The sequence below is a fragment of the Moschus berezovskii genome, chromosome 14, assembly GCF_049115385.1.
Source record: "Moschus berezovskii isolate FMDL1 chromosome 14, NW_MosBer_1.0, whole genome shotgun sequence".
Taxonomy (NCBI): domain Eukaryota; kingdom Metazoa; phylum Chordata; class Mammalia; order Artiodactyla; family Moschidae; genus Moschus; species Moschus berezovskii.
In genome coordinates this window covers 27,381,510-27,394,023 of record NC_142473.1, presented here as the reverse complement: position 1 = coordinate 27,394,023, position 12,514 = coordinate 27,381,510, and the positions used below count along the sequence as shown (strand labels likewise).

At 46.4% G+C, this 12,514-nt stretch overlaps 1 protein-coding gene across 1 annotated transcript in view; it reads right to left on the bottom strand.

Annotated features, from left to right (window-relative positions):
* NCAM1 (neural cell adhesion molecule 1) overlaps positions 1-11,528 on the bottom strand; it is a 362,723-nt gene extending 351,195 nt beyond the window's left edge. The window contains exon 1 of the mRNA XM_055423033.2: positions 11,203-11,528. Coding sequence (XP_055279008.2) covers positions 11,203-11,254 — 52 coding nt within the window. The 5' untranslated portion in view covers positions 11,255-11,528. The remainder of the gene's footprint in view (positions 1-11,202) is intronic.
* Between the last annotated feature and the right edge of the window lie 986 nt (positions 11,529-12,514).

Below are 12,514 nucleotides of genomic sequence, written 5' to 3'. Positions count from 1 at the left end.
CAGTCTTAAAAAGTGAAAAGGATTTTTAAAACAAAACTGAGATTATGCTTATAATTCCATTTGCTTTCCAACTCTTCTACTTAATATTATTATCCTTCTCTAACCCAGGAATTCATACTTGTGAGGCTCCGGTCCCCTTTATTTGTTCAATATCACTTCATAAATTATGGACAATTACCATTATAGATGCTACATGAATACAACAACATAAATACTCCAGGCGTGATAAAGACTCCACAATGTACCAATAATTCATGGTGTTTTCTCTCCACTGAAAAAGGATAAAACATAGAGTACTACGACTCTTTCTTCTTGATCTCCTTAGCTGGGTTACCTCCAAGCTTCCACCCAAACATGCAACAGTAACATACCTCATCCATGCTAAATCCTTCCTTTAAACCTCTTTCAGCTCTCATTTACACTGTGAAGAGTTTTCCAATCTCCCCTGGTGCACAGGCAATCTTTATCCTGCCTCAACAGTCTGAGCCATGTACTGGCTTTAAATGCTACCTGGTATTCCCAGCTGTCCTTTCATTCTCCACCAGACAGTAAGCTCTTTTACTATCAAGGAATTGTACTTGAGAGTTTGGGGTTTTGTTTTACATCTGCAGCTAACAGACTGCGGCAATGCTCAGTAAGTATTTTCACTGTCATTGCTTCTCCCTCTCCCTCCAAACCCATTAAATCTCTTCCCTATCCCTTCTCTGCACTACAGGCATTTTTACCTTCTCTCTAGTCCTATATTCTTCCATCCATGACATTAGCTTTATAACTCTTTTGACCTGAGTCATAACATGATATATGTTTTCCATCACAGCCAGATCAACAAAGTTTCACAAAACAGTATCTCCCCTTACTACATAAGATATACTCTTTCTATTTTATTCCATTTCTTCTTTCTCCCTTCTTTCCCCTTCCTTCCTTTCTTTAATGCTAGTAGAAGCCAACTGAATAGATTCCACCACCCATGGTTGAAAAAGACCGACCTATAAGTTAAGACACAAGGATGCCCAAATTTTTTCTAAAACCTAATGTGCACAGAACTGAGGGTATCCATTCTTGATCCAAGGTAAGCCCTCCTTCCCAACTCCCTACCAGGCTGACAGTGCCATGGTTACGGCATTACTTTGGGTTTATAGCATAAATGTTTTTCTCTCTCAGTCTGCTACCATCTTCGACCTATCGTTTCCTCTTCTGGCTGATCTGTCATCTCCAGGGTGTCAGCTGTGCATCCTTTTCATTCCTACCCAAAGCTACCACAAGTGTTTATTTCCAAGATTATCTGCTTTATAAAATATTGATATATCACAGTTGTATTTCTTTAACAAGCAGCTCTGATACACAAAATTTTATTTTTGTAAGACTGTTCATCTGTGTGTCTATTCATAAAAGGTATAGTTAAGTATTTTGGTTTGTAGTGAATTTCACATATACTATTTTATTTGATTTTCCTATTCAAATGAGGAAATTACAGTTTGAAGATATTAAGCAACTTTCGCAGATTGACTAGACTAGTTGGTAACAGAGCCAAATGCTGAACCCAAATCCTTTAAATCTAAGCCCAACTGTTCCCTTTCTTCACATACGCAACTTCCTACTGTTAGAACAAAAGGCTTTCATTGCACCTCACAGGCCCTCAAAGCAGCTTTAACTGGACCTCCGGTCTCCCAGTTTCTAGGTGCTCCATCATCTAGCTGACTTTTTGTAATGCAGCAAAAAATCCTTTCACCAACTCACAATTTTGCCCAGCCCCTATAGTGCTTGCCACATAAAACCAAAACTTCCTTTAAGGACTGCAATGATCTTGACCGATTAGGCCCTACTTACTTCTCTGCTAATTCACAGCTGGCATCAAACGCAGAGCCTAACACAGCAGATAGTCCATTGCTGTAGCTGACTATACCCTTAAATATTTAAAAAAATTATTTTTCTTACATCCCCAGTAGCACCCCCTCCTTTGTTTAGCATTTAAGGTTTTAATAAGACCTGTACCAATATCCAGCCTGTTTTCATTGCTCCTCAGTACTAAGGATCCTCCAGCTAGATACATCTCCTCCTACAGAGAACTGGTCCTTCCTCTTATTTATCCTATGTCCCCAGAGTTTGAGATCAGTAGCTCTGCCACATCTTTTTCCAGACATGAAAACCAACTAAGACGATTTTCGTCTTTCTGAATAATTGTCACAATTATCGCCTGCTTCTTTCTCTCCAGGCACTTACTCACACAGTATCTTTCAGGATTTCCTACCATCTGAACTAAGTAAGTGTTTTCTCCCCAGCCATCTGAGAGCCTCTGCAGGACCAGTATAATACACTTAAATGTATTTTGTTTTTCCCCTCAACTTCCAGCACAAACTCTGCACATCCCATTCACACCTGTTTAATAACCATTTCAGAAAAAACCTCCATGGAGGACGAACTTTAAAAACAAATACTGAGTTCCATTTAGTTCAGTCGCTCAGTTATGTCCAACTCTTTGCAACCCCACAGACTACAGCACGCCAGGCTTCCCTGTCCATCACCAACTCCCACAGCTTGCTCAAATTCATGTCCATCAAGTCGGTGATGCCATCCAACCATCTTATTTTCTGTCATCCTCTTCTCCTCCTGCCCCCAATCCCTCCCAGCATCAGGGTCTTTTCCAATGAGTCAACTCTTCGCATGAGGTGGCCAAAGTATTGGAGTAGTCCTTCCAATGAACACCCAGGACTGATCTGCTTTAGGATGGACTGGTTGGATCTCCTTGCAGTCCAAGGGACTCTCAAGAGTTTTCTCCAGCACCACAGTTCAAAAGCATCAATTCTTCGGCGCTCAGCTGTCAGTACCTATCTTACACATGTGAATTATTTAAGCTCACCAAAACCCATAATGCAGGTGTCACTTTGCCCATTTTACAGAGAGGGGGTGAGCTCAGAAATGCAGCAACTTGTGTAATGTCAGTGACAGTGACTTTGACAGTGAACTGTCAGACTCCAAAGCTCTTAATACTCCCTATCACTCCCCCCTTATTTCCATCAGATCCAGAAGCCAAGCAAGTTCACCTTTGCTTGCATGTACTCTGATGCTGTGCTAAGTCATCTCAGTCGGGTTTGACTCTTTTCACCCCGTGGACTGTAGCCTGCCAGGCTCCTCTGTCCACGGGATTCTCCCGGTAAGAATACTGGAGTGGCTTGTTATTTCCTACTCCAGAGGTTCTTCTTGACCCAGGGATCGAACCCGAGTCTTCAGTATCTCCTGCCCTACAGGCACATTCGTTACCACCGAGCCACCTGAGAGGCCTGGCTGATCCTATGTGTATTCAAATTATCCTAACCTTAGAAAAGGATGAAATGCAGTCAGAGAAAGTAAGTTACAGTCCGAGCTTCACCTGAGTAAATCACTTACTCTCCTAGCCTCAGCTTCCTTTTCAAGACCTAACACAATCTGGCCCTGAGATTGTTTTTCCTCCTCATCTCTAGCCACTTCTCCCCAAGCACCCCACACTGTTCCCTAGATACGACTGTATATATCCACGTCTCTATGCGTTGGCTCTGCTGAATCACCTCTTCTTCCTTCTCCATCCACCGAAGGCAAATATGTCCCTTATCCACCTCAAGGGTAAGCCCCAAGCCCAATTAATTTCTTCCTTCCTTGTGCACAAATGGTATTTAATTCATGTCTGTATTTATAAGTACAGGATGTCTCCCCCACACTGGATGGTAAGCTCCAGAAGCAGAGACACACCTTACTCGACTTCATAACTGAAACCCAGCACAATTCCTGAAACTATTTGACCATCACAAGGTTTCAGGAAAGTTCGCTGAATTGAGAAAGTCAGGAATGTCTGTTGTGATTCAACCAAGATTTGTTAAGCAGTCAATCAACCATGCCTTCAACTAAAAGGAGCATCTGTCCTTCCTACTTCACAGAGAGTTTATTAAACGTTACCTGTTTACCTCCCCGACTACCCAAAGATCGGTTTCCCTCGATAGTATCTCATAGCACCCTGCTCCTTTTCTTAGTTTTTAATCAGAATATGTAACTATAAAGATGTGTGAGAATTACTTTGTTAATGTCTATACTCCTCCACACTCTTAGACTGGAAGCTCTATACAGGGATGATATATGTTTAGTTTACCACTGCATTCCTAGCACCCAGTACTTGATTAATATTTACCAAATGAAAGATATGAAGATTAAAAGACATAATGATCAAAACCTCTGTGAATTGTATACAGATGATAAATAAGATACACTAATTAGGATTACATATCCAGTTTATCCCCTTTGATGGCTACAACAAAACCGTCAGTCTCTTCTCCAGTATCCTACGCCCTTAGTTGGCAAACCTCTTCCAGCCTTGCCAATAGGGCACTTATGTTTGACTCATCTGAGTAATAAGAGCAATTACCTTATTTTTATTCCAGTTTGTAATTTATTTTGTAATTTAGTGAGACATATTTAATCACCTCAGTTCTCACTAAAGACAGTCTATAAAATATAGCTTTTTCTTTTCAAAAATGACTTTGATTTTGATATATGGTTCTCATCTTCAAAGCACTACACAAACAACCTTTACGAGGTACAGGTACACACTGGGACAATTAGTTTGTATTCTCAGGTGAGTGGACCCAAGCAGGCCAACACAGCTGCCTCCGCTGGTCACATGTTTGCATGGACTCCTTACCTGCATGGGTTCCTTCCAAGGCTCGGGGGCGATGCAAAATGGTGAACTGTGCTCACGGTCAAAAGCAAGAGACTTCTGAACTGCCTTCAAGATCACAGACCTTTCGGCCCCATGAAACCCAGAATCCTTTTGCTAACAACTTTCAAGACCCCTTTCTCTGAAGTATTCATAACCAACAACATGGCTGCTGCTGCTGCTACTGCTGCTGCTGCTAAGTCACTTCAGTCGTGTCCGACTCTGTGTGACCCCATAGATGGAAGCCCACCAGGCTCCCCCATCCCTGGGATTCTCCAGGCAAGAACACTGGAGTGGGTTGCCATTTCCTTCTCCAATGTGTGAAAGTGAAAAGTGAAAGTGAAGTCGCTCAGTCGTGTCCGACCCTTAGCGACCCCACGGACTGCAGCCTACCAGGCTCCTCCATCCATGGGATTTTCTAGGCAAGAGTACTGGAGTGGCTTGCCATTGCCTTCTCCGAACAACATGGCAGGCATATTTAAAACAAGATTTTTAAAAATCTAGTTCTAATCACTGAAATACAGTACTTTAACATCCTTTTTTAAAGTCTATCTAAAAGAAAGCATGATGTCTGAATCATTTTTTTTCTAGATCCATATACACCCCTCTTTCTCTTTAATAATCACAGCTCATGTGCATTCTAAAATATTCACAAGGTCTCTAACAAGGAGGTATTGCTAATTTTCCTACCTCACAGAAGAGGAAACGAACTGAGAGAACTGAATTGACTCGCCCGGGATCAGACAACTAATAAAAGATCCATGTGCCTGGGGTGTCACCCGAGGGCCACCGGCCACTCTTAATCTCTAGGCTCTCCTACTGGCAGGGTTCCTTGACAGCAGAAATTAGGTCATCACAGTGCTTTGTAATTCCCCACAGAGCTGATGATAAAAAGCTGGCACTCAATAAACATATTTGATGGACTATTTAAGAGGATACCTATTGTAACCCAATCCCTACTGGTGTGACACCACTGTGAATATTCCTAAATGGTGAGGTAATCTGATCTCTCAGGAATGGTACAGAATGGAAAACAGGGCCAGATGTTGCCAGGGTTTGCAGCTACAAATCAAAACGTACTCGGTGAGCATATCCAGCAGAACACAGGTTAGACAAAAGCCTTTCAAGTCCCACCAGTGAAGCAATCTTTGAACTGAAGCCATATCTACAATCATCTCTACATATATCTGGAGAAAAAGAATGCCTAACAGGTTTATTAAAACCTTTAAAACACACACACACACAAATACACAAGATAGACCAAATGTTTTGTTCTTCTAGCACAGTCCTCTTTGAGTGATTGCTTGGAAGTTAAATTAATTCTGCAGGAAGGAAAAAGTGTGGCTACCTAACTGAAAACAGTGAACTCAAGTGGCTGCGTGTAGACATGGCCTAACAGTATTTCAAGTGTAGTGTATTGAACGTGCCTGAAAGGCCGCCACTGGCACCCACACCAACATCAAAAGGCAGTGCTCCTAATGAGGATCTTCAGCCAAGAGACGATGTTTCAACACCGTGAAATAAAAGGGCATAATGGCGCCACTGGCAACGCCAAATAATTTACATCCCTGTACATCAGCAAATGGTTTCAAGTGTGGCACTAAGATGCAATAACAAAAAGGGCTAGAGTTGACATGCCTCTGACCTGCAGATTGACCTCTGCGGTGTGCCACTCTGCAGTAGTCAATTACATGTGCCTGTATCATTGATAGTAGGTTCACTACACGGTTTCTCATGAGAAACTCTGGATCTCAGAGACCTATTCATCAAGACTCAGAGAGGTCCTTGGGTACTCACTCTTCCTGAGAGGCCAACTCTGACAATACTGCTCAAAGCCTCATTGAGTATTTTAAGAGATGTATAAAATCCTTCTCTGAATCGTATTATTTCTTCCTTTTTAACTAAAGGAATCTTAACCTTGCCTTCTTGGTTCAAACCTCAAACAGCCGTTATCATTATATGGCCTGTTGAGTCATGTTTTCAATGTGGTTTAATTTGTAATTCGTTTTTAAGATTGGAAAAAAGTGCTGTGTATAATTTCCTGCCTCTTCTTTTAACATTCCAGAAGTTTCTTAGCCTATATGGTGTTAGGTGAATTGAAGGATTATCTAATTACACCTAAACTGAAGAATTATCAATTATGGAATTTACATTAAAATATCTATACTGACAGCATAAGACATGCGTGTGCTCAAAAGCTCAATACTTAAGTAGCACAGGAGAGCCTTTTTAAAATGCCTTTGTCTTCTGCCAGAGTTCCCAGAAGACGGACGAGGGCAGGTGGCAATCTCTTCTCTCCTCTCCCTGGTAATTGGTTCTGCTCTCCAGCACCGCAGAACCAAGATCAGCAGGGAAAGTTCAAACCGTTCATTAGCAACAGGTAGTCAATCACTTATTTTTCACCAAGACAGGAAGGACTGTCTGTAAAGTATCTTTGGAGGTCTGCCATCAGCACTGAAGTCCCTTTCAGTCTGGGAAACAGCCCCAGCTCTTTAACTGTGAAAACGTAAACGTGGGGAATTCATCAAACTAATATTAAATAGAGGCTCTGTCACCTTAAAAGACTCACTGCTTGGATCTGAAATTCTGAAGTCCCTATTTCAAGCAGTGTGAAGTTTACAAGATATTGTCTGTAATTTACAAAACTGGATTCTGCAGCAAACAAAAACATCTGTCATGTCAAAAGATTAGTATTTGAATGACAAAATGGTGCTATTTATTTTGAAAGGCAATTAGGATGTTCCCTGTGACAGAAAAAAAAATACAGATATAGATCACTTACATTAAATGACATATTACCTATCTGAGGAAGCTAATTAATGATAAATGTATTCTAAAGAAAAGTACTATGCAAAACTCTCAAAATTTGGGGTTTTTTTCTCTCTTATTGCTGCTTTGACTAAGCACCTACAGTCCTTGAAAACAGCACATCCACACCATGAATTCTTTTGCAAACAATCACTACTGTAATTCTTGAACTATCAAACTCAAGAAACAATCACCATTTAAATCAACAAACCCACAGCTTAATCAATTAGCATAGAGACTTCGATGAACCACCTTATGGAACAAGCATGTGTCCTGCTATTTTCTGCTATTTTAACATTATTTTCGAAAAAAGAAAAAAAAAAAACAGATTCTGGGTAAAGGTATCTGGAAAGAAGTCATTGAGTTTAATCTGTCAGGGGAAGAAAGGGGAAGCTTCTTGAAAAACTGACTCTAAAAAACAGTAAGTGTTAGACTATGGGATTCCCAGTGGCTCAGGAGTGAAGAATCTGCCTGCCAGTGCAAGAGATGAGGGTTCAACCCCTGGGTCAGGAAGATTCCCTGGAGAAGGAAATAGCAGCCCGCTCCGGTAGGCTTGCGAAATGCCATGGACAGAGGAGCATGGCAAGCTACAGTCCTTCAGGTTGCAGAGAGTCTGACACAGCTGAGAGACTAAGCACAGCACAGCTCTATTACATCCCATTAAACTTTGTTCAGAAACATATATTACTGATCTTAAAATGAAAACCGATTTAAAAAAAAAAATTAGCTCACCATAATTGTATTGACAGCAAATTCTGCTGAAACATATCTTAATTCATTTAGAGAATGATATCAATATGTACTATATATATGCAAGCTAGCTTTTGGGTAGCAAAGGTGCTCTTTGTTCTTAATCTGCTGCAACTTGTTAGAAAACCAGTCCTGATCACTCCCTGACTCTTCCAAGTTGGCAGAGAATTTCAAAAATTATCAAATAAACATGACTTAACAACCATTCCAGATCATTCAATTTTTCCACAAAACATCGAAAACTGGCATCACGATAAACTCAAATTTGTAATTCCACAACCTTTCACTTTATTACTAAGGAGCAGAAGACACCAAAATGACAGAGGGGGAGCAGACACGATTCCTTTGGTTTATTAAGATGAACACATCTACATTTAAATTTTCATGAGTTCCCAGTCGTGCAGTGACTTAACTACCATTGTCCCTGGAGATGCTAAAATATTGGAGTCAAAAAAACCCAACAACAACAGCAAAACGTGCGTGTATGTGTGTGTGGGTGGGAGCGAGAGGGGTCCTGACCCTCTCTCTGACTTGAACTCTACATTTTTTTTTAATGGTGAAAATAATGCTTTAATGGAAAATTATTTCTCTTTGGAAAACCGCTCAACTTCTTTCTTTTGTTTCTCGTTCGTTCTGCCTTCTCCCCATCCTCACGTTACTAGGGCACCCGAAAGAGGATGCTTTCCTTCCAAACACTGGTCAGAAAGCCACCCATGCCTTGGCAAGCCAAGAACATCCAATCTGGGATTCCCTGGGCGTGTACCTGCTACAACTCCCTGGGGAATCCCAACACCAAGAGCTACACCCATCACGGGGCTGGAAAGGACAGCTGAGCGATCCCCCAGAGCCCCTCAAAGATCAGGTCTGCACGGTCATGCCCCCACCTAGGGGACAGAAGGCCCCAGAATCACACAAACACACTCGTGCGGTGCAGGGCCATCAATCGCGCGCCGGAGACCTACCGACACGACGTGAGAAGGCCTGACAGGGCGCCCCTGGCCAGCGGGTCGGCAGGGGTTGGCCCCCCGGCGGCAGGCTCGCCCCCCGGGCCAAAGCCCCGCCCCCGGCGGCGCCCCCGGCCCGAGGCGCGCCGGTCAGCGCAGGCGCGCCGGTGCGCCCACCCTCCGCGCCCTCCCGGACCGCACGCTCCGGCCCAGACGGCTCGGCGTGCGCGCGCGAGCCCGTGTGTGTGTGTGTGCGCGTCTGTGTGCCGGAGGGGCGGGAGGGGTGGTCCACGCCGGCGTGCAGGAGGCGCGAGTGGGCGAGCACAGGCGGGGCGGGCCGGGAGACCTCCCGGTGACCACCTCGACTCCATGTTATCCCCTCGGAAACTGCGGGCCCGGCCGCAGGGCGGGGTTCCTCCCGGCCTGGCTCGGGGGGTGAGCGGGACCGTTAGGCACCGGGAGACCGTGCTGGCAGCCCCGGGCCGCCACCCGCGCCGAAATAAAAAGCCTCTCGCAGCTTCCCGCCCAGCCAGCCTCTCTCTGATTGGTCGCCGGAGAAGGGACCCGAGTTGGCTGGAGGCGGCGGCCGCGCGCGGCTCTCGTGCCGCCCGGGGAGGGGGCGCGTTGGGTGCTCCCCGGCCCGCTCTCCCGCACTCGGGCCCCGCGGTCTAGGGCCGTTCCAGCGGCGCCTGGCAGCGGCGGTCGCAACACACAGACCCCTCCGCCCGCCTCTCCTCGGGCGCTTCTCCCAGCACACGCCTCCCCCACCCCCCCAGCCCAGAATGTCCGCCCACCCCACCCAGCACTCTGCAGCCCCGTTTCCTTTATTCCCGTCCGTCAGCTCCAAAACGCAAATCCTGGGGTGGGGTGGGGTGGGGTGAGGCGGGGTGGGGTGGAGTGAGCAGCTGGAGGGGAAGGTGGGCACGCACAGAAGAATCTTCCAGGGAGGCTAGGATAGAAATACCCCAAATGGGGAAAAAAACCAAACAAAAAACCACCTCCCTCCCGGCCGCCAAGGTGTTTTGGGCGGCGGCACGGTCCCGCCACCCGCGGGAGCATCATTACTGTCTTCCTCCTAGCTCCCTATTGTTCGCACTTTGCCAGGATCGGGAACCTCGCCCAAAGAAAGGAGACTGAGGCGAGGTATTTCGAGAGGCTACCTGCCGTTCTTCTCTCGCACCGTGCAACACGGGGCTCGCGGTGCGTGTGAAGACACACGCGCGCGCACACACACCAGGCAGCCCCGATCACGCCCTCCTCGCCCTCCGCCCCTCCGCACTTCCTCCTGTCAAAACGCAGCGCTCGACCCTCCCATCCCTCCTTGCTCCGGGCCGAGAGCAGGCTTTGCAACTAACCGGCAATTTGGCAAATTAAAAACTAACGTCATATCGACAGGGAGGTGCAACAACGGCCACACAGCCCTGAGATTCTGCCCATTTCGCCCCATTTTTGCAAACCGTTATTTCTCCGGGGTGGGGAGGGAAAGGGGTAGGCGCAAAGGCGGCGAGTCCCACTTCATTAGACCCGGGGAAATCACGATCGCGGGCGGCTGCCCCGGCCTTATTGTTCACCCTTCGTGGAGCCAGGGCTGAAAAGCCCTTTCCCACGGAAGCCGAGCCTGTGCGGCTGCACCACCGAGCTACGGCATCCCCCGCCCCGCCGCCCGCCGCTCGCTTTCGGGGATGGAGCGCTGCCCATCGCCGGCGCGGCCGCAGCGTCCCCGGGAGCGGACGGTTCGGCTCCCAGCGCCGCGGGCACACAAAGTGGGAAGGGCGGGCGCGCTGGAGGGGCGCCCGGCGCTCGCTGCGCGGAGAGGCTGTCCCGGTCCAGGCAGCCCGAGAGGGCGCGGGGTTCGGCTGGGCTGCAAGGACGACGCGCTCCTTCCTCAGCTCAAGGAAAATGAACACCCTTAGCATTCCACGTAAAACCACCCCCAAATAACATCGTTCCTCGGGGGACAAGGAGGGGGCAGGGGGCAATGAGCAAATCAAATTGAGAATAATAAATTTGAAAATGTACCTGCAGTTCCCAGGAAAAACAAAGTCCAGATGAGATTCTTAGTTTGCAGCATTGTAATCTGCTGGCAGGGAGGGATGTTCTTGCCGCGGTAAATACTCTGCCCCCCCCCCTTGCAGCGAGTGTGGACGGCGGCAGAGCAACAGACCTAGGGGCAGACAATTGCCAGGCTGAGTACGGTTATTTTTGCAGAATTGTTTCCTGCCAGCCGCTGCCGAGATGCGTTCACGCGCTGATCGGAGAATGAGTGACAGTCCCAGCCTCAGCACACTCGCAACTCGGAGATCCTTGCGCTGGCCCGGGTTCGCTTTGATGGAACTGGGGATGGGAGCTGGGGGCGGGGGGCGGGGGTGAGAACCTCACTGTGTCCTTCCACCACGCCGGCCACAAATAGTGCCTCACATCAAGGAGGTAAGAGAGACAGGGGAGGCAGATGCGGCCGCCTGCAAAACGTGGCCTGGAGCCGCCGGAGGAGTCGGGCCCTTTCACACGCAGTCTTCCAGGCAGAGCTGGGATTTCTCCTTTTCACAATTCTCCCAAGCTTCCACGGTCCTTAATGCCGTCCAGCCTTCCTTCATCAGGAAGCTTGGGTACTTTAATAGCTAGTAGATAATAAAAAGAAAATCTTAGGTTTGCGTAGGGTTTCAAAGTTGTCAAATCCTCCATTTAGATCTTAAGATCCTTGAATTATAAGAATAGCCTAGGACTTCATTTTTTTAAGTGCAGGAAATCAGAAATTTGGAGAGGGATGGGGATCGCTGTTGTGGGGTTTGATTTGGGTTTTGTTTATTGGTTTGTTCGATACTGGCTGTGAAGTTTGCCTCACAGAGGCAACAAATCCCAAGGGAAGGAGATGGGAAGCAACTGAAGTTAGGAGAAAAACGCAGATGTTTAGAAGGGCTTTTCAGAAATAACTGAAGGAAAATGTTTTCTTGTTTACAAATGCTGAAATCTGTTATAAACCAAGATTTTGTAATGTAGGTGTTATAGGCACTGTATTAAATAGTATTTTCTTGCAAGGGCATACAACCTCAGTTCTTAAAGACTTTAATACAGATCATCACTGAGGTACCAACTCTAAGAGTATCAATGAATCTTCCAGCTGTATTTTAAACAGAAGAGGGTGGAGGAGAAGGGTGAAATGGGCATGTTTCAGCACCCGAGCAAGGCTTGAGTGTTTAAGGAACAAAAGGTGAGGTAGAATCAGGAGCTGGCAGTGTTCTAGCTGCTGGACTAGCCTATTAGCCTAGCACAGAGAAACCCTCCCAGTGGAAGGCTGCCTGCCTGTGTTCAAAGCCCCAGTAAACCAACATCA